Genomic DNA, 21,990 nt, shown 5'->3' with positions numbered 1-21,990 from the left:
TTTTCAAAAAGAGTTCTTCCAATGGTGCGTCCTGGTGGTGTGGCCCAGACGTACGTCTTGTTACCTGGACGGGTTGAAGGGAACCCCACGTACAACACGCCTGCAGAATGCATATTTGCGTAATCACTCTTAGCACTAAAACTATTAAGCCGCTGCTGGAAGGTGTGTTGATTGCACTAAGTAAAGACTAGTTACAAATGATAATGACTTATATTTATATAAGTGAAAAAGTATTTATATTTATATTGCTGTAAGTAAAATAAAGTAATTTAGAGTTGATATGTTCTTTGACTAGAGTGTTTAAGAACTATAGTTAAAAATGAGATCATATGAAATTATATATGAGAATACATTGGTATTAGTATGTAGGGGTTAAAATTCGTATAGTCTTTGACCAAGGTACTCTGCTAGTTTTCTCTTAAATACGGATGTTGACAGGATAACTGTGTCTGGCAGGCTATTCCACAAAGCAATCACTCGGACTGAGAAGTATCGCCTACGTATTTCTGTGTATTTCTGGGTAGAAATATTCTGTGTGAATTTCCACGGGTTCTAGATGATGTCTGGAGGGACAACAACTCAGAGGGCTGCACAGGAGAGAGGCCATTGAGAATCTTCCAGACCTTGACTATGTTAGCTCTAAGCAGTCTACCATGCACAGAAAAGAGACCCGAGGCATCCAGTCGGGAGGCATAGTCAAGATGCGAAAGTCCAACAATCTCCTTGGTCCTGAAATGCCTGAATTTTTTCTCTTTTTCTACACTCACACACGTCCTCTGCGTGTAACGAAACACACGAGAAATTAATCCAGACAAGGAAAGGTTTGCCGGCGCCGGGAATCGAACCCGCGACCAGCGTAACGGGAGAGCCACTCCTTTACCAGTCGGCCAAAGAGGTACCCCAATGGCTAAGTGGGTTATGGGAGGCTCGCCCATCAGGCAAGTCGTGTCACTACACGGCTCCCCATTCCTATTTAGATTAATTTCTGTGTGTTGAGTTCCCATTTTCTATGAACTTCGGAGAGCATGGGCCATCACTCTACCTGTTACCCTCTCGGGGTGACACAACAGAACCACAGGAGAGGATGCCACCGCTATGCCACCAGTGAAATACCAGAATTTTTTACTCTTTACAACACTCCCACACGGCCACTGCGTGTAACGAAACACACGAGAAATTAATCCAAACAAGGAAAGGTTTGCCGGCGCCGGGGATCGAACCCGCGACCAGCGTAACGGGAGAGCCACTCCTTTACCAGTCGGCCAAAGAGGTACCCCAATGGCTAAGTGGGTTATGGGAGGCTCGCCCATCAGGCATGTCATGTCACTACAGTCCATCGTCGTTGGACTCTCTCAAGCATGTCAGTATCACCTACATACCGTGTGTGCCATACAACTGAGCAAAATTCCAGCACAAGACGGATATGAGAGGTGAGAAGAGATTTCATAAACTCAGGCTCACGGTTAACTGTGCTCCTAAGTAAATTCGACGAAATTCCTGCAGCTTTATTTGCAAGAGAGCGTATGTGGAGATGAAACTTCAACGAAGTATCCACTTGAACCCCTAAATCTGATGCAGACTGCACAAACTGTAAAGGATTTCCTCTAATATAGTAGTCAGAGTACGGGCCAAGATTTGGAGCAGATCCTCGGCAGAATCTAAGAACACGGGTCTTGTCCGAGTTGAGCCTGAGCCCCCACGATTCCGCACGTGACAGCAGTAGGTCTACATCTCTCTGCACAGAAACAATATCTAACAATGTAAGAGAAGGCGTAGTCTTATTTATCTTTTGGTATATTTTCAGATCATCAGCGAAAATTTTGTATTTACAGGTCAGACCGTGAGCCACAAAGTTAATATAAATGAAAAAAAAGGTTGGTCCAAGGACAGACCCCTGGGGAACTCCACTAGTTACATGCGTAGAATCACCTCAGAACCCCCAACCACAACCCTCATCACTCTACCGTTCAGAAATCCGTGTATCCTAGAGAGTAAGGGATCCCCTATACCGATGTGGGAGAGCTTACTGATCATAATATGTTATGATTAACAAGGTCAAACGCTTTACTAAAGTTAAATGCTGCTCCTCTCCTCGCCACGGGCCGGGCAGTGCAAGATGAAGTGCCCCAGGTCCTCCAGCTCGTCTCCACACATGGTGCACGCCGTACTCTCGTTGTTAAACCTTTTCCTATCTCTCAGCCTCATGTTATTTGTTCTGCAGGTGAAGAGGACGGCTGATGCTTCACTGTTGTCGTACACTTCCTCTTGTCCGCCTATCTCTTCTCTCCAGGTTCTATATATTTTCAGGGTTGCTTTTTCTTCTTTCCACATTTTTGTGTCCCGTGCTCTAACTTCTTTCCTTATTTCGTCGTTTGCTTCCTCTTATTCCCGCCCTTCTTCTGTCTTCTATTAGTCCTTTCATCCATCCATTCTTCTTGGTCTGTGCTCTCATCTCTTCAGCAACACTTTGTAGCAGGTCATTCCCTTCCCCTCTCAGAACATACTGCAAATATTTTACTTGTCCTTCCATAATCCTTGCCTTCATGCTTGATACTCCCACCTCTCCTCTTAAAGCTGCATGCTGCCTGGGCATAACTTGGGGCTCCCAGTATCTTCCTGCACACACTGTTCTCTATTCTTTGCAACCTGTCTATCTCTTGCTTTGTGAAATCTATTATGTTGGCCCCATACAATATTGCTGGAAGAGCCACACTTTTCCAGTATGTTTCCCCTATCAGTAGTCTTGAGCAGCTCCTTGCCACAACTGAGTAAGTCATATTTGCCATTCTGGTTGCCTTTTGTATCATAGACTCTTTCTGTGCTTTAAATAAATTTCTGGTGTCATTTATTACAATACCTAGATATTTCAGCTTATCCCTAACCTGTATCCCTGCTATCTCCTGTGGTCTGTCTTTCATATTAAATATTATAATGTTACTTTTTTGTTTATTTATTTCTAGTCCGCATTCCCTTCCTGTTGCCACCACCTGCTCAGTCACTGCCTCTGCATCTTCTACACTCCCCGCTAACAGCATTCCAGCATCGGCAAAAAACAGAGATGTTATATTGAAGGCCTCATCTTTAAATCCCTTGTCCAATTCCTCTAGCTTCTGAATGACTTGTATGTGACTAACTTGAATAAAGTAGTTGAGCCTGTACAGCCCTGCCTTATCCCACTGCTTACTGGTATCTCAAGGTCTTCCCCCTCATCCATCTTCACCCTGGTTATATCCCCCTCGTACAGTTTAGTAATTATGTCTATTGCTTTTTCATTTATCTTATATTCCATTAACATTTTGATCACTACGTCCCTCATGATGCTATCAAACGCTTTGGCAAAATCTATTGATGTGACTATTAGTGGCTTTCTTTTCTTAAATGTCTTCTCTATACAGTACCTCAGGATTACAATGTTGTTTTCTACTTTACCTCACGCTGTAAAGCCTGCCTGGGTGTCCTTTCCCCATCTATTCCTTTCTATGTGTTCCTCTAGACTCATCCGTACAACTGCCATCATTAGTTTGTAGCCTTCATTGGTTAGTGCCATGATGGGTCTGAACTCACTGACTCTGGGTTTCCTGGTTTTGGGTATCATGATTGTGTTTGATTCCTTCTATTCTACTGGCATGTCTCCTGATTGTGCTGTGTGTCTCAATGTTCTGGCTAGTGTATTCAGTAGCACTTGGCTATTCAGGAACACTTTAGAGGAGGACTCTGCTGTAGGGGTGGGCAGGTACCGGTACCAATACCAGTATCAACGGTACCAGCTAAACAGTACGGTACCGGTACCAGATTGCTCGGATTTATTTATTGGATTTATTGGATAATTCTTCATGTCCGATTCTGGATTCTGGATATTACTGACTTAGGAACTAGTTTGTATGGTGCAGTGCAAGGCAGCCATGAGGCTCAGTCTGTCTATAGAGCCCCGAGTGAAACAATAACAGTGGACTTAGAAAATGGAAGCCAGCCAACGCAGCACAGCACATTCTCGGAGCAGCTATTACAGCCATCTCATCCCCAAAACATTTATAGCAGGGCCCGTTAGGTTATAATGGTTGGTTGTATTAGTTTAAATATATTCGACATGCGGTGTGGCCCGTCTAAAATTACGCAGGTACGTACGCAACGCGGGACGCAGTGGGGCGGCGGCGGCCACTACGCTGGGCACCTAATGGCATGCCCGACACTCGTCAACAGACCGGCTACAAGGTTATATTGGAATAGATTACAAGAGTATGCGTTAGGGAAGAAGTCAGAGGGGGATGCGTAGGAGGAATATGTCCAGAATCGTCCAGAGTGGAGTTTTTAGAAAAAGTTTGAGAGAAGAGTTCAGCCTTAGAGATGGATGAGACGGCGGTGCTGCCGTCAGGACTAAGGAGAGAAGGGAAAGATGAAGAAGTGAAGTTGGAGGAGATGTTTTTGGGTAGATACCAGAAGTCCCGGGAAGATTTAGAGAAAGCAAGGTTTTGGCATTTTCTATTGATGAAAAAATTATTGGTAAGTCGGAGACTCAGAATGGATTTGGCACGATTCCGGGCAGAAATGTAGAGATCATGGTTAGCGGGAGTTCGAAGGCTCTGGTACCTTTTGTGAGCTGCCTCTCTATCTTTGACAGCACGAGAACAAGCGTGATTAAACCAAGACTTTTTAGGCTGCAGTGGAGACCCTTGACAGAGTCTCTATCAAGGGACTCCAGGCCTCGGCAGTTAGCCACGGGTCACGGCCGCCCATGGCCTCACGGTCCTCGCACACATTTCATGGCTATTTCCACAATCATTTTTATCCCTACAATTTTTCTTAAGGCTAAATAATAACTTTACTCAATTAACTGCTGGCTGCTAACACTGCTTGGAGGGGAACTCATTAAGGTACTGGTAGGCAAGTTTTCCTAATCTGAGGTATTTTCTGGTGTTTCCTTCCGACCATTTCCATGACTCTTCATCTGCCCCGGCCCAGCCTTTTTACCTTGTGGCATTCATGAACCATGTCCACTGCGTTTGTTTGCCGTTTACCGTTGATGAGGTTTCAGGCCCAGCTCCGCCGCTGATGCAGCGCTCTACTGTCTACTGTCTCTGCGTCACTACTGGACGCTAAGATCAGTGCCATTGCACTTTTTAGAAGTGTCTGTGTTTTTGGCCTCGGGTTCATCATTCCTTTTTCTCTTCCTTGGTTCATCACCCTCACCCACGCCAACACTTGCACCACAGAGGCGAGCACTGTTCCTTGCACCTGCTCTGCAATGTAAAGAAGATAAAAATGACCTCTATACCAGATAAGTTGCCACTCTGTAGTTGCTGTCCATTTCTACTGCTGCAAATCCCCTATCAGCTGCTGCCCTCGAGGTTTCTTTCATATAGTTAAGCGCGGTTCACACGGGCAAAGTTTCCCTATGTTTCGGCACAAAGTTGAACGGAAAATGGATACCGGCATCCTTGGCGGTTGGAAGTGACCTCCTTCCCGTGGTTCCGTGACGACGGTGATCTTTCTCCTGCTGTGGGGAACTCTTGTGGCCTTCTCACGTCAAAATTACAGTAATTATAATGTCTAACGAGTTGGTTTGGCCCAAAAGTGTAGTGAAGTCACTGTGCGAGTTGGTAGAAGAGCACAGATGCCTCTGGGACCCGAGAGAAGCTGATTACCCCAAACACAAACCAAGAAGGCCAAATGCACTACAGCAAAGAGCCAACAACGCCCTGCACAGTGATGGTCCAAAACACCGAATATACTCTATCCCATGTTTTTTTTTACTCTACATAAATATAAATAACCAGAACGATCGCGTTAGGTGGATCGAGAATGATTATATTATATCATATTTCAGTATGCAATAGTCAATACCCCACCAACATATGCCTGACTTATTCATGAACATAGGTCGCTATTGATAGGAGGTCTTAAATTACGAGACACGTCAAAAAACAAGAAAACTCACGCCAAAAATCAGCAGCCGTGGACCTGGTGGTCATAGGTGGTGTTTGTAAACACTAGCTAGTGCGAGACTTGGCCGCAATGTGCCCTGCCGCTCGCAGGAGCAAACTCCAGTATCGTGTGAACGAGTGATCCAGCAAAGCAGGAGCAGGAACGGGAACACGAGATGCAGGCACCTAGGAAACTTTGCCCGTGTGAACCGCGCTTTAACTATTTCCACACCTTTCTGGTAATCTTCTCGACTTTTCTCACCTGAGTCTAAGGCTGGGTAGTGGTGTGGACTCAACAGTGGCTGGCTGAGGGGCATTCTGGAGACACAAAATGAGGGTCATTACATCGGCTACAGTTGATGCAGTCACTCATTTGCTTGGTAGTAAATCATGGACCCCGCTGAGTGTTGTCCAAGAATAGGGGATAGGTGTTTGGAAGATTGTGTTGAGCTGACGGGTGGAGAAATTGAGTTTTTGAGGCACTGAAGGACACCAAGTTACCTCTGTCCCATTCAGAAATGATAGCAAGGTCAAAGGTTAATGTTCTGCAGCGTCCAGCCTTGAGTCATGCTTCCCGTTGGGAGGGTCTTCTGTTGAGATGCTGAGCAATGCACAGGAGAGTTATCGGCATGAGTGGATTGTAGTTTGTTTTGGAATTAAAGATTATTAATGTGTATTGCCTGGGCTTGGGATGACAGGTTCCTCTCTTCTCCTTTGTTGTATAACTGCAACAATAAACTATCAATCAATCAGTAATGAACAACATAAAGAGTGGGAGATAGCCCAGAGCCCTGCGGAACACCACTGTTTATAGGCGTAGGGGAAGAGCAGTGACCGTCTGTTAGTTAAGTAACACAAGGCCTCACTGTTGTGATTGTTTCTTGAAGTGACCACGTGGGCCGAGGGGAAAGCATCTCTCTCTCGTGCATCGCAACAAACCAGTAACCGTGATCCCGCAAGTACCACCACCTCTATTACTAAGCCTCTAGATAACTTAAAAATCCTTAGTTTAAATGCGCGTAGCCTAAGAAACAAATTTTATGAACTGAGATGTCTTGCTTAACAGAAAATTTTGACATAATTGCTATAACCGAAACATTTATCGACACCACAAATATTGATTTAAGTTCCGAATACAACATAGATGGCTACAGACTCTTCAACAAAGATCGTGTAAACCGTAGAGGCGGTGGCGTCGCCCTTTATGTCAAAAGCTATTTGCAACCCACTGACAAAACACCGGGAAACAGTAACGTTGAACATTTGTGCGTGCGAGTAAACATTGCAAAAGTCAACTTAAATATATCTGTCACCTACAGACCTCCCGGGCAATCACTGATGACGACCTTGAAATGTACAGCGTCTTAAGGCAGTCACTTAATAACAGCGACTCACTGATATTAGGAGACTTTAACCTCCCCCATATCGACTGGGTGACACTGTCAGGTACAGAAGGCGAGTCACATAGAATGATCGAATTTCTAGAAGAAAATTATCTAAGCCAAATGGTTTCTGAGCCAACTCGACAAAATAATATACTCGACCTTGTTATAACGACCCAAGATAACCTAATCAGTAGTGTCACGGTAGGAGAACACCTCGGTTCTTGCGATCATAAATTAGTGCGCGTCGATATTAAAGCTCAATCATCAGTGACTGAAAATAAAGTAAAGGTGCCCAATTTCAAAAGAGCTAACTTCGTAGAAACTGACAAAACTAACAGAAATACAACTATCAGATGACGGCAACGTAGAGGAAGCCTGGCTAAGCCTTAAAAATCACTTACTCACTCAGCAGAACACATTCGTCCCCTTGTGCGAGAAGCGAATTAACACTAAAAAAAGCCCACCGTGGTTTAATAGCGAAATTAAACAATCAGTCAATGAGAGAAAATTGTTTTACAGGTTAAAGAAAGAACAAAGCACGCCCGAAAACATTAGACTTTATAATGATGCCAGGCGACGAGTAAAAAGACTAGTAGGTCAGGCAAAGCGTAGATACGAAGAAAATATTGCAGCCAACTGTAAAATAATCCGAAATCTTTCTTCAGTTACATAAACAACAGAAAGGCGATCAAAAGTGGTATTGACCTTAACAAACAGCGACGGTGCACTAGTGACTGACAGCCAACACATTGCAAACCTCTTAAACAATTACTTTTCCTCGGTGTTTAATACTAACAGTCTTCCTCTCGCTACCACCAACACCAGTACTATTGTAAATCTCGAGCATGCATTGCCTAATTTTGAAATAACAACCGATGAAGTCCTTAAAGCTCTCCATTCACTTAAAACAAATAAAAGTCCTGGACCTGACAAAGTATATCCAACTCTGCTGAAAGAAACAAAGAGCGAAATACTCTCCCTCACAACCGTATTCATTATGTCCTTGCGACAAGGCATCGTCCCTTCAGATTGGAAAAGGCTAACGTGACACCGATTTTCAAGAAAGGAGACAAAAAGTACCAGATAATTACAGGCCCATTAGTCTAACTTCGGTTGTAGGTAAGCTACTTGAGGGCATAATTAGAGACAAAATTGTGAATTACCTTGAAAGCCACTCATTGATTGGGGACTCACAACATGGCTTCCGAAACAAAAGATCCTGCCTATCAAACCTATTAACCTTTTATAACGACCTCTTCACTGTTTATAACGTAACCAAATCACTGGACGTAGTCTATCTTGATTTCCAGAAAGCGTTTGATAAAGTCCCGCATCATAAATTACTTTACAAATTAAAGCAAATAGGTATTGACGGTCAAGTAAACCAATGGATCGCGAATTGGTTGAGCAACAGACAACAAAGAGTAGTGATTGACGGATTTAACTCAGAGTGGGCGCCTGTCACTAGTGGCGTCCCTCAGGGCTCGGTCCTTGGCCCAGTGCTCTTCATTATTTACATCAACGACGTGGATGTTGGACTCAATAACCGCATTAGTAAATTTGCAGACGACACAAAGATTGGCAACTCGGTTCTCACTGACGAAGACAGGCAAAGCCTCCAAGAGGATTTGCACAAAATTTCAGCTTGGTCGGATAGATGGGAGATGCCCTTTAACGTAGACAAGTGCCAGGTCCTTCAAGTTGGAACGAGGAATAAGAAGTTCGAATACGAAATGCGCGGCGTTAAACTCAAAAGCGTTCAATGCGTCAAGGACTTAGGGGTCAAAATCGCGTCAAACCTCAAATTCTTACAGCAATGCATCGATGCAGTAAATAAAGCAAACAGAATGTTGGGCTTCATTAAAAGAAACTTTGTATTCAAGAATAAAGATGTAATACTCCTCTACAACAGTTTAGTCAGACCCCACTTGGAATATGCGGTACAGTTTTGGTCTCCCCACCATGCAAAGGATATTGCTAAATTAGAAGGTGTTCAGCGTCGGGCAACGAAAATGATCCCTTCCTTGCGCAACAAATCCTACGAAGAAAGGCTTTCTACCCTTAACATGTTCTCTCTTGAGAAACGTCGCCTCCGAGGAAAACTGATCGAATGTTTTAAAATACTTAATGGTTTCACGAATGTAGACAGATCAACATTGTTTATGATCGATGACACTTTGCGCACGAGGAACAATGGCGTAAAACTCAGATGTAGACAAGTAAATTCAGACTGCACCAAATTTTTCTTCACCAACGTTGTAGTGCGAGAATGGAATAAGCTTCCACCGTCAGTGGTCCAGTGTAACACGATTGACTCCTTCAAAAATAAGCTCGACCGTCACTTCCTTCAACTTAATATCAACTAGAGTAGAAATGCAACGTTTTGGAGTCTTCTGATTAATGTAAAATCACTTAGGTTTAAGGACAGACCACCAAGTCTGGACCATGGGGTCTGTGTGGTCTGATTTTATGTAAATCTATGTAAACTCTCTCTCTCTCTCTCTGGATAATCAAAATCGTTGTGTAAGGCAGAAATATATTATACAAACTTACACACACACACACATATATACACTCAGTGGAAAGAATGAGGAAGTGGCTGAGAGATGTGGTGTGAAGGAGACACAGAGGAGAGAGAGACAGAGAGGGCTGCAATGGTTGGGACATGTGAGGAGAGACAGGTGGCAGGGAAGAGAATAAGGAAGTGGCTGAGAGATGTGGTGTGAAGGAGACACAGAGGAGAGAGAGACAGAGAAGGCTGCAATGGCTGGGACATGTGAGGAGAGAGACAGAGGGCGGTGGAGGGAATGGAGGTGCACGGGAGGAGACCAGTTGTAAGACCAAGGAGAGCATGGAGAGGAACAGTGACACAAGACTTGGGAGTGTTGGAAATAGATGGAGGATTAGCACTGACCAGCAAGATGGAGGAGGACCATGGCAAGTCCCACCCCAGGAGAGGGAGAAGATGGACCATAAGCCAAGAAGATGCTGATGACCCTTTTCTAACTATCCCCGTCTTGATGCTGCTCCTCTTCCTCCTTTTCTTCCAGGCTTCCTTCTATTCTCTTCCTCTTCTTTCATAATTTCTTCCTTTCCTCCATTCCTTTTCTTTCTGTTCGTGCTTTTTCGTAATATTTTCTTGTCCATCTTTCTCTTCTTTCTTTCACTAGTCTTTTCATTCCTTTCTTTCTTTTCTGTTCTTGTTGTTCCTCCATGTCTGTCTTTCTCTCTTTGTCTTCTCTTTCTTCTTGTTCTTCAGCCAGGGCGGGGTTGCCAAACACTGTCCTCCACCGCCACCACATACAGCAGCACCACACAACACCTCAGGGGAAGTGGATCTTCATGTGCCTGGCAATATTCCGCTTGGTCTTGTAATATTTTCCACAAACATCACACTTGAACTCTCTCAGATCAGTGTGTGAGACAACGTGGCTGTTCAAAGCAGACTTAGAAAAGAACCTTCTGTCACACTCAAGGTATCTATAAGGTCTTTCACCAGTGTGTGTAAGTATGTGTCTATTTAATTCACTCTTCACACTGAACCTTCTGTCACACTCAGGGCATTCATGAGGTCTTTCACCAGTGTGTGTAAGGGTGTGTGTGTTAAGGTGACACTTCTGAGTGAACACTTTGCCACACTCTTGGCATTCATGAGGTCTTTCACCAGTGTGTCTAAGGGTGTGTTTTTTAAGGTCACTTTTCGTACTGAACACTTTGCCACACTCTTGACATTCATGAGGTCTTTCACCAGTGTGTCTAAGGGTGTGTTTTTTAAGCTCACTCTTCCTACTGAACACGTTGCCACACTCTTGGCATTCATGAGGTCCTACACCAGTGTGTTTAAGTATGTGTCTATTTAGTTCACCCTTCAAACTAAACCTTTTGTCACACTCAGGGCATTCATGAGGTCTTTCACCAGTGTGTGTAAGCATATGTGTGTTAAGGTGACTCTTCTGAGTGAACACTTTGCCACACTCTTGGCATTCATGAGGTCTTTCACCAGTGTGTATAAGGGTGTGTCTGTTAAGGTGACTCTTGTGTCTAAACACTTTGCCACACTCTTGGCATTCATGAGGTCTTTCACCAGTGTGTGTAAGGGTGTGCTTGTTAAGGTCACTCTTCCTACTGAACACTTTGCCACACTCTTGGCATTCATGAGGTCTTCCACCAGAGTAGGTGGGTGTGTTTGTTGAGGTCACCCTTCCCAGGGAGTCTTTTCCCACACTCTTGGCACTCATGCTTCCCTTCAGCAGTGTGTGCAAGGCTGTGTCTGGTGAACTTGCTCTCGGTCTCAAACCTTCTCTCACTCAAACTCTCCCTTTCCTTTATGGCTGGAGATGCCAGCAGCAAAGTGGTGGCGGTGGTGGTGGTGGTGGTTCTCCTGAGCACCCCTGATCAGAGCATGCAAGGTGCTGTTCAAAGGTATGGCACTGAATTTTTTCTTTGGCACAAAATATGATGAAGGAATTGCACTTTACTGTACTGCATAGTCTGGCACTGATCCTCACAGCAGTGGCAGGCTGCTCCTGCTGGTCCTGGCCCCTCAGGCTGCTGCCCGGCCCTGCAGCCTCCACTGCAACAGAAGTCAGCGGCAGTGAGGACGCAGCACGGCACCCGCCTCAGACCCTCGCTGCTGCACCAGCACCAGGGGTGGCTGTTGGGACAAAGATCACAACCTCATAAAAACATGCTTCAAACTGAATACCAAAAACGTTTACAATTTCCATAAAATGTAGCAGAGCACAACACAGTTACTGGTTTTCAACCCCAATATTGTGACAACTGCATCAAAGAAGCTGAGGCAAAATAGACCCAGAGCATTGAACTAGCTGCTTTTGACAACCTGGAGGCAACCATGCAGAAGGCAGCTGAAAAGCACCTTGTGGATATGGGAAGCGGAAAACAGAGACAGAACAATGCTGCAGAACAGCCACCAAAGAAAAGGGCATCAAAGAAGGGAAAGAACAGAGCAGGGAAGTGTGCAGAGCGTCGCCGCTTTGAGAGAAAGAACAACAAGATAACGTGGATCAAAAACAAACAAAAAAAACGAGAAAAATGAAATAATACCAGACATGTTTAAACATGAAAGAATCAAATTGTCACCAACAAGATTAAAAGAGACAAAAAATCCGGAAATAAACAACCACGGAGACAAATAAACACTCTCGGAGGCCAAGAAGTAAAGAAGAAAGCTCCCTCTTGCTCTCCATGAAGACGCAGCAAAGGTGCCGGACAAGGGGACCAGACCCAGGTTGTACACTGCCTGGGATGCTATGACCTCCATGACTACTAGAAGGCCTCTGGCTCAATACAGAGACAAAATAATGCAAGCACTTGTGCTGTACTATCGAAACCAAGTGCCTGCGGAACACCAAACTCGAGCTGTCATGAATGGAGACGAGATATGGCAGGATCGCTCTTCCTTCCTTCCCCCTGTTCCTCCCCATCTTCCAGGGGGACGGGAACTGTCAGGCATCTCTTATAGTGAATCCACGAGGAACTGGCGGAATGGGGAGTTTCTGCGGGGGTCTCTCCTCCCGTACCACGGTGCCACATCTCTTGTCTCCAATTGTGGGATTAGAGTCAAGGTGTTAAGTGGACCACCATTAGCCTCCCTTCATTTCCTCCCTCCTCCTCCTCTCTCTCTCTCTCTCTTTCCGGGTATGTGGGTGAAGTGTTTTCACCTCAGGGAACTAGACGTCCCTGCCCTGCATAGTCTCAGGTCACCCTTGGACAAGGTGTAATACCTGATCTGTCTCCCGTGCCAGGGTCACGGTGAAGCCTCTGGGCAGCAGCAGTGGTGGATTGGACTGCAGGCAGAGGATCTCTTTATGAGACAATGGCTGGAGTTCCAGGGTGCTAGTCAGCTGGACCGTGCCTAATTATTTAGGCCTGCGGTGTAGAGGAGTGTGGCGACCTCTACACTAAAAAGCCTCCCTGGGAACCAGTTGTCGGTGTGAGCTCCCCGTCCCTCCCCTCTATCGACGGTACTCCCATCCCTATTCTGCATAACAGCTGGTTCTTGTTTTCTCCTGAAAGAGATGTCTTCCGTGGGCCATTTGAGGTTGTACCTCCCGGCTTCTAGGTGGAGTTTCTGAGTGTTTTTCTTATACTCAAGGAATATTTCATCTTTTTGGTCTCTCAGGAAGGGCGTCTGATACTCTCTAGAGTTGGTGGAGAACACCTGGTGACAGGTGCCACTGGCGAGGCCTCGAAAGGGTCGCAGAGTTGGGTTAGACATTTCGGAAAGTGGGAACGAATTGCTGGTTCCTCTCCTCCCTTGCCAGCTCTGCTCTGTGTGACTACGCCGGCCCTGTTCTATGGGACAAAACTTCGAGGACAATAGCTGAAAAGCGCTGTGTTGTGAAAGTCTCTCTCGTGACCGAGGCTCAGGACAAGCGATTGGTCTTTGAGGCGTTTTCAAGAACCTGTGGGAGCGAACTCCCAGTGTTGGAGGCATCAAACACAGCAGTATCTAATTTCCATGCACAATTTTTATACAATTCAATTTATGGGTACACTTTAAGTTATTTCAAAAGCGCTTTTAATATTTCCCCAAACTGTTAACTCGCTTAAATTTCTAACAGTGCCTTCGAACCTTAAGTGTGACGTCTGTCCCGGACGATTTGCAGCTCAGTTCTTCCAGCTGAGTAAAACTTGCCGCCTCTGCGTTCAAAGACTACATCTTCAGAAGGCTGTGACTGAATGGAAAGTCAAGCATAACGATCTTGAAAAGAAATTCGTACCCCTTCAGGAATTTGTTTTAAGTAATGTGGCAGTGACATCGATGGTGGAGAGGCCCTCCACCGAGACTGTGCCCTCTCCAGACGACCCTCCTGCTTCACGGGAGGACGTGTTACCTGCCTCACAGGTTGACTCCCAGCCTGCCTCACAGGCTAACTCCCAGCCTGCCTCACAGGCTAAGCCCCAACCTGCCTCACAGGCTAACCCCCAGCCTGCCTCACAGGCTAACCCCCAGCCTGCCTCACGGGACAACCGCCAGCCTGCTTCACAGGCTGACCCCCAGCCTGCCTCACAGGCTAACCCCCAGCCTGCTTCACAGGCTAACTCCCAGCCTGCCTCACAGGACAACTTCCAGCCTGCCCCACTTAACGCTTCTCTTCCTGCATCACAGGATGTTGGGTTCCAACCTTTAAGGAATGGAGCCAAACCGAAGCAGGCAACCAAGGATTTACTGAGCCCCACTACCTTCAATAGGTTCCAGGTGCTGACAGACACCATGGAGGATGAGTTTGAGACTCGCCTAGTTGGGGACTCCATGGTGCGTGGCCAGCTGGTTGAGTTATGTGGTCGTTCATCAAACGGCCGCAGAAAACGTTTCTGTTATCCAGCGTGCGATGATGTCAAGAGGAATGCCGACCGAAACACCCTCTTTGTCATTCACGCTGGCACAAATGACGTAAGGACAACCCATTCTGAGGAACTGCTGGAGAAATACCGCCGCATGGTCAAGCAGTATAAACGTAAAACGGATGCCAGTAACATCATAATCTCAGGAATCCTCCCGAGGGTCGGTGCCGAATCTGGCATTTACAGTAAGGCCTTCAGCACAAACAACAGACTTCAGTCCCTTTGCTCACAAGAAAACGTCCAGTTCGCTAACTTGTGGAACAGTTTTTACTACGATTCAGACTTGTTCCTACCTGATGGCATCCACTTAAACCCTGTTGGAGCAGCCCGTTTCGGGAGGCTGCTCTGTGACCAAATGGCTCTTCGAAAGTCAAAAAATGCGGAGGCGAAAACACCAGCAGCTCCACCGTAAGGGAGCATTCAACCCGCAAAACCCCCGACTCGAATCAAATTAAAGCTTGCTATGTAAACGCTCGTAGCCTACGTAACAAATTTGAAGACTTAGAAGTCCTCGCAGCTACAAATCATTACCACATCATCGGAGTCACAGAATCTTGATAGACACTTCAAATAGAGATTTCATTGCGGAATATAGATTACCGGGTTATACCATCTTTAGTCATGAAAGAGTGAATAGACAGGTGGAGGCGTTATCTTTATATCCACAACTCTCTCCATCCAGTATCCGTGAAAACAGATATTATAACCAACGTAGACACGGTCTTCATTGAAATCAAAAATAAATCTCGTAAAATAGTAATTGGACTTATCTACAGACCGCCAAGGCAGACTCTTGATATCGACCACGCATTAAGTGAATTATTATTAGAAGCAATTGCGAGGCAGTAATTGTTAGGGACTTTAACTTGCCAGTGAAAAGATGGGGTGAACCGTTGAGCTGTCATACAAGGCTCGACCTGTACACAAATTTACTAGAAAGTTATTTACATCAACACGTTCAAGAACCGACTCGGGAAAATAATATACTTGACCTTATCTTTTCAACGACAGCTGATCTAGTTAACGAAGTAAATGTTGGTCCAATTTTTAGTTCTAGCGATCACCGAACAATCACATTCAGCATCAATATGAAAGAAAGTAAAGTAACTCCTAGCAAAGAAAAGGTGCCTGATTATCAGAAAGCTAATTTCGTAAGACTCCGATCAATTCTAAATAATTCTGACTAGACTGAAATCTCGGCGGAAACAGATATTGATAAATCTTGGGGGTCCTTCACCACAATATTGAACAATGCCATAAGCATATGCGTACCCTATCGAAACAGACGTTCAGCTTTTAAGAAGAAACCCAAATGGTGGAATAAAGAAAATCAAAATAGCCTATCTCTTAAAAAACGCGTATACACTAGATACATATCAACTCAGAGTGAGGCTGATAAACAAGAGTTGGACAGAATTCGCCGCGAAACCAAGAAATTAATAAAACGAAGCAAGAAAAATCTTGAAGAATATATAGCGGAAACGAGTGAATCTAATCCTAAAGAATTTTTTAGCTATGTAAATAATAAAAAGTCACTCACTTGTGGTATCGGACCACTTCCTAATGATAATGGTAACCACACGAACGATGAAAATAAAATGGCTACAATCCTAAATAACTTTTTCGCATCCGTATTTACCGACGAAGATTGTTTATCACCTCAACCACCGGAGGTTAGAAGGACCGAAAAGATGTTAAGTGGCGTGCTCGTCGTAGAAAGTGACATTTTACGCACAATTGAAAAGATTAAAGTAAGCAAAGCTCCTGATCCAGACAAAATTACCCCTAGGGTCTTAAAAGAAATCAAACATCAAATTTGTAAACCGCTCTCCATCATATTCAATAAATCTTTAACAGCTGGAAAAGTTCCGTTAGATTGGAAACTTGCAAATGTCACACCAATTTTCAAAAAGGGGGACAAGTCTCATCCAGGAAACTATCGACCAATTAGCCTGACATCGATTGTTTGCAAGTTAATGGAGACTATCATTCGCGACAATATGGTGAAATTTTTCGAAGAAAATAATATGATAAATAATTCGCAACATGGCTTCCGTAGTAAACGTTCGTGTTTAACTAACTTACTTGAAAAATCATCATATTTTTGAGGTGTTCGATGAAAGCAGATCAGTAGATATCATATATCTGGATTTTCAAAAGGCATTTGATAAGGTCCCCCACCAACGATTGCTCAGCAAACTATTGGCGCACGGTATCTGGGGTAATATTCACAATTGGCTCAGAACTGGCTCTCTGAGCGGAAACAGAGAGTAGTTCTCAACGGTGTTACATCTAACTGGCTCGACGTCAGAAGCGGCGTACCTCAAGGATCAGTGCTTGGCCCCATGCTCTTCTTAATTTATGTTAATGATATCGATGATGGGCTCACTTGCAAAGTATCAAAATTTGCTGATGACACAAAAATTGCAAGTAAAGTAACTGCGACACTCGACGAAGAAGCTTTACAATCAGATCTAGATCAACTTGCACGTTGGGCCAGTCAATGGCAAATGAAATTTAACGTTGACAAATGTAAAGTGTTGCACATCGGAAAAAATAACAATCGCGTTCGGTACGCAATGAATGGCAAAAAACTTTCTGCAGTAGGTAAAGAAAAGGATCTTGGAATCACTATATCAAGCGATTTAAAGCCCGGTCAGCATTGTTCAGAGGTAGTTAAAAGTGCAAACAAATTGGTTGGCTTCATCGGACGAGTCTTTAATAATAAATCGGAAAAAGTAATATTAAAACTGTATAATTCATTGGTTCGACCCCGTCGAGAGTACTGTGTACAGTTTTGGTCTCCCTACTACAGAAAAGACATAGAAAAGTTGGAACGGGTTCAACGAAAAGTAAAAAAGATGATTCCTAGGTTGAGAAATTTATCATATGAACAAAGGCTTAAAGAAGTAAATTTATTCAGTCTATCAAAACGAAGAATGCGAGGCGATCTAATAGAAGTGTTTAAAATGTTTAAAGGATTCAGTGATATTAATGCGGAAGATTACTTCACAATTGATCGATCAAATAGAACAAGAAGAAATCACAATTTGAAGATAAGTGGTAAAAGATTCTCGTCGCACGAAGCTAAACACTTCTTCTTCAATCGAGTTGTTAATGTTTGGAACTCTCTTCCCTGTGATGTCGTTGATAGTACAACAGTTACGGCCTTCAAGAATAGATTAGACAAGTATTTTGAATCCAACCAGCAAATAAGATATTACTCATTGTCGTAATAACGTTAAGTTCTTTCGAATACTGGTGTCTTTGTCCGCTTTTATCGCCCGGTTACTGGTAGCAGTAATGGTAGTTCTTTCCTCTTCCTACATAAATTCCATGCAGTTTTTCCATGCTGCATGGTTCTTTGTCCTTTCCTGCCAGCTTTGGCTGGAGGGATGGGGGGATGGGGAGGAGCCTTCGCCTTTGCTGTCCTTCATCTCCCACCTTTGATTAGATAGTTAGTGTAGCTTGTCACAAACAGCCTCGTGAGGACCAGCAGGTCAGCTGTTGTTTGTTCTTCCTTTGTGTTACTTTGTGTTCCTTTGTGTTCTCTCTTCTCTTCTCTCTCGCTCTCTCTCTCTTCTTCAGGGACGAGAATACAGGCTGTCTTGGTGTCCTGTTCGTCATGCACTCATGATCCCGTTTGGCGCAGACTCTTTCAATAGTTCTTTCACTAACATTAGTGGTATGATAAATCCTCTGTTGTTTTTTTCGTCTAAATAGTACTTGTTTACATTGTAAATGAGTTCTTTCTCGCGGCTGTGCAGCCAGCGACGTGGAGAGGGAGGGAGGGAGAGGCAGAGGCTGGAGCGGGCCACCCATGGGCCCACCTGCTGACCCTTCCATGACCTTGAGAGAAGTGACCTGGGCTCTGGATGTGTAGAATGACAACGTTGGAATACAACACTGTCAAGTGTCGTGGTATTTATACAAAATATTTGTTATTATCTTAAAAACGAAACAATTTTAACGCTATATGACCTTATTGGATTATCCAATTATTTAATTAAATTCATTTAAAGGTAGTAAATAGCTGACATATTATGAGAGGAAGCGAGAAGTGTTGAGAGTGTGTGGCAAGGTGCGGGGCGGGGCTGACCCGCATCTCTCACCCCCCCATCCGCCAGTTCCTCCCGGATTGACTATAATACTCTCCAGATAGTGTGTGTGTGTGTGTGAGAGAGAGAGAGAGAGAGAGAGAGAGAGAGAGAGAGAGAGAGAGAGAGAGAGAGAGAGAGAGATATATATATATATGTGTAATTACACACACACACACACACACACACACATATATATATATATATATATATATATATATATATATATATATATATATATATATATATATATATATATATATATATATATACATGTACAGTCGTCCCTCAAATAGTACGGTTTCCAATACTACGGTTTCGGTTTTATAGGGATTGTCATGGAAGAATTTTTGGGGGATTTTTAAATTTCCCGCTCGTCGCACCAAGTAGTTATGGCGTGAGTGGCAACACTGTTGTACCAAAACACCTGCTGAAAGCACCCCGAAAGCGTTCGAGATAGGTGTTCAACTTGCAGAAGAATTCAGATTTAGGAGAAGTTACGTTTTGGGATGAGTTACGTTGCCATAGGGAGAGCATACCACGAGAATGAGAGCAGTGTTCGCTGCATCTACGATCTTGCTCTTGGTCTTGATGTCACAGGTCAGGTCAGGTCAGGTCAGGTGTAAGTCGGGAAGCTTGGCTTTTGTGTCGGCGCTTCCGAGGTGGCCTGGGATTTCTCCCTTGGTCTTGGTCTTGGTCTTGGTCTTGGCTCGGGAGGTAGTTGTCCCTTTCAGTCCCAACTACAGCCTTTGAAACGGCTTACTCCCTCAGGGCCAACGCCCTGATAATCATAGTGTAAAAGAAATTCTTGCTGGGCCACTGTCACAGGCAAAATTGAGCCCGGGCATCCACATGCCTCTGTTATCTTAGCTCAAGCTTGTGTATGTGGGGTTCTTTTCTACTGATATGGCATCTAGAGCTAGCATGATCATCATTCTTTATTATGATGACAAAGACCAAGTCAAAATTTGCCTCATTGAATAAGAAATTACATAAAGTTCGGCAGCTTTTCCTCGTCGCCAAGCCATACTCTAGCAGCACTCCGACTCCCATGATCGCACATTCATTTTTCTCAGAAAATAGGATAACAATCACATTTGCAACGACATAATTCCACAGGTGAATAATAAGGCCATATTCCCACCAAGTTGCGACACCTGAGATTCATAAATAATGACAGGGAAGGAAAATATAGGCCTCTGTCATTGGCAAAATTGAGACTCAGGCAGAATTGAGCCTGGGCATCTATATGCCTCAGATTTCTTCGCTATTATATGTTGTAAGATCGTTCTGTTGACATGTAAAGGTAAATTAACGCTTACTGAATCTACATGGAGAAGGAAAACGCAAAATTCGTCCTAGTAAATCAGAAACTACATAAAGTTCGGTAGCTTTTCCTCGTCGCCAAGCCATCCTCCAGCAGCGCTCCGACACCCATGATCGCACATTCATTTTTCACAAAAATTAGGATACCAATCACATTTGCATCGACATATTTCCACAGGTGAATACGCAGGCCATGTTCGGACCAAGTTGCGACACCTGAGATTCATTAATAATGACAGGGGAAAGAAAAATGTAGGTCCTTCCTTGTCTCTAATTTAGTGACGTCGATGAAGCCGTCCACGCCTGAGATGGCGCCAAGGACCAAAGCGTCTGGCGGTACCAGAAAATTTAAATGTCAAAGACAGCTGAGATGATCATTATAATATTTCATGCCGTAATTGTAGTACATCCGATCTGATAATGAAGTGATTTTTTTTTTTTTTTTTTGCCGAACACAGTATTCATTACGTAGTTTACATCATGTGAATATTAAAGAGTTAATTAAGGTGAGGATAGGTGTTAATATGCTATCAGAATTGATATATAATGGCTCTACACAATATCATACGTAGGTATCGTTCTTCATATATATATATATATATATATATATATATATATATATATATATATATATATATATATATATATATATATATATATATATATATATATATATATATATATACGTGAGAAGGTTTAAAGGAGCGAGGTTATGTTAGGCAACACTTGATAGGGCAACTAACCTAATATGGATAAACCACAAATATGTTAATAAAGACTCACCAATGCTTTTCAAAACATTAAATCATGATAAAGTACTTACATTAGATGTGCCTAGAAAATATGATCAACCTGAGAGTCAATATATGAGAAAATCATGATAGGGAAACCAAGAAATTTACCAAATATTACTTATCAGAGCTAAATCAGGCTGCCCTACAGAAGTTGGTAAGTTAAGCTTGAAAAAGATGATTCTCTCTCTCTCTCTCTCTCTCTCTCTCTAATGAGGAGTGTAGAAACAATTCAACAACATATTGTTTCAGGACGGGATATTGCGGGTGGTGCTGTGAACAAGTAATTCAAGAAGATGCAACCTTAAATTATGATATGTAGTGTGCATGAGAAGGAGGGGGTTATTTTATGCAGTAGATCAGGGGTTCCCAACCTTTTTGTTCCTCTGTACCCCTCGGCCATTTTTATAGATTCCCGTGTACCACTAAAAGTCAGGATGAAAAACGATGAAATTGTAATATTTTGATATTATTTTATAATGAAAGCTGTATGTGTAGACTGATGATATAATATAAATAACAGTTTTGCTTACTAAAATGAGGAGATTGAAACAAAACACGACATTGTGCAATTTGAATGCAAATGTATTGTACAGTAGTGATTATTCTCTCGGACCCAATGTACCCCCTGAAAAGTGCAAATGTACCACTGGGGGTACATGTACCCCAGGTTGGGAACCCCTGCAGTAGATGAAAAAAAATATTTATTTGAAATCCATTTCTGATGATGCAAAGACAATGGAACTTTTCTAGTCTTTCATCTACATTCTACACAATGTGAGATAGACATACTGTGCACATTTGCAGCTACCACAATATTATAGATATGAAACCTATACTTGCATCACCAAATCATATCCATATCTGCATCACCAAATACTATTATGGAAAGAAATGTGTAGACTTGCATTTACTCTTTTGTATATATCTTACAGACAGCCAGAGGGTGTGCGGGTGTGATGTTTAGTCTGAGCCTACCCCTCTATGGAATTAAGGCAGATATAATGAATGCATTAAGTGATGTTTTTAATACAGGAATAAAGGAATAATGGTATTATTCCTGTATTCCGAGACACTTGGAAAGTATCAAATAACAATT

General features: G+C 43.5%; 1 protein-coding gene across 1 annotated transcript in view; it reads right to left on the bottom strand.

The window, feature by feature from the left end:
• Positions 1 to 5,083: 5,083 nt before the first annotated feature.
• The window catches only part of LOC126985636 (zinc finger protein 436-like), a 56,541-nt gene continuing 39,634 nt past the window's right edge, over positions 5,084 to 21,990 (bottom strand). Inside the window, exons 2-3 of the mRNA XM_050840789.1 lie at positions 10,766 to 11,960; positions 5,084 to 5,237 (exon numbers count right to left, since the gene is read on the bottom strand). Coding sequence (XP_050696746.1) covers positions 5,084 to 5,237; positions 10,766 to 11,544 — 933 coding nt within the window. The 5' untranslated portion in view covers positions 11,545 to 11,960. The remainder of the gene's footprint in view (positions 5,238 to 10,765; positions 11,961 to 21,990) is intronic.

This window comes from Eriocheir sinensis, chromosome 60, assembly GCF_024679095.1.
Source record: "Eriocheir sinensis breed Jianghai 21 chromosome 60, ASM2467909v1, whole genome shotgun sequence".
Taxonomy (NCBI): Eukaryota; Metazoa; Arthropoda; class Malacostraca; order Decapoda; family Varunidae; genus Eriocheir; species Eriocheir sinensis.
Note: the sequence above shows the minus strand (reverse complement) of the source record. Positions and strands in the feature narration are given on the sequence as shown.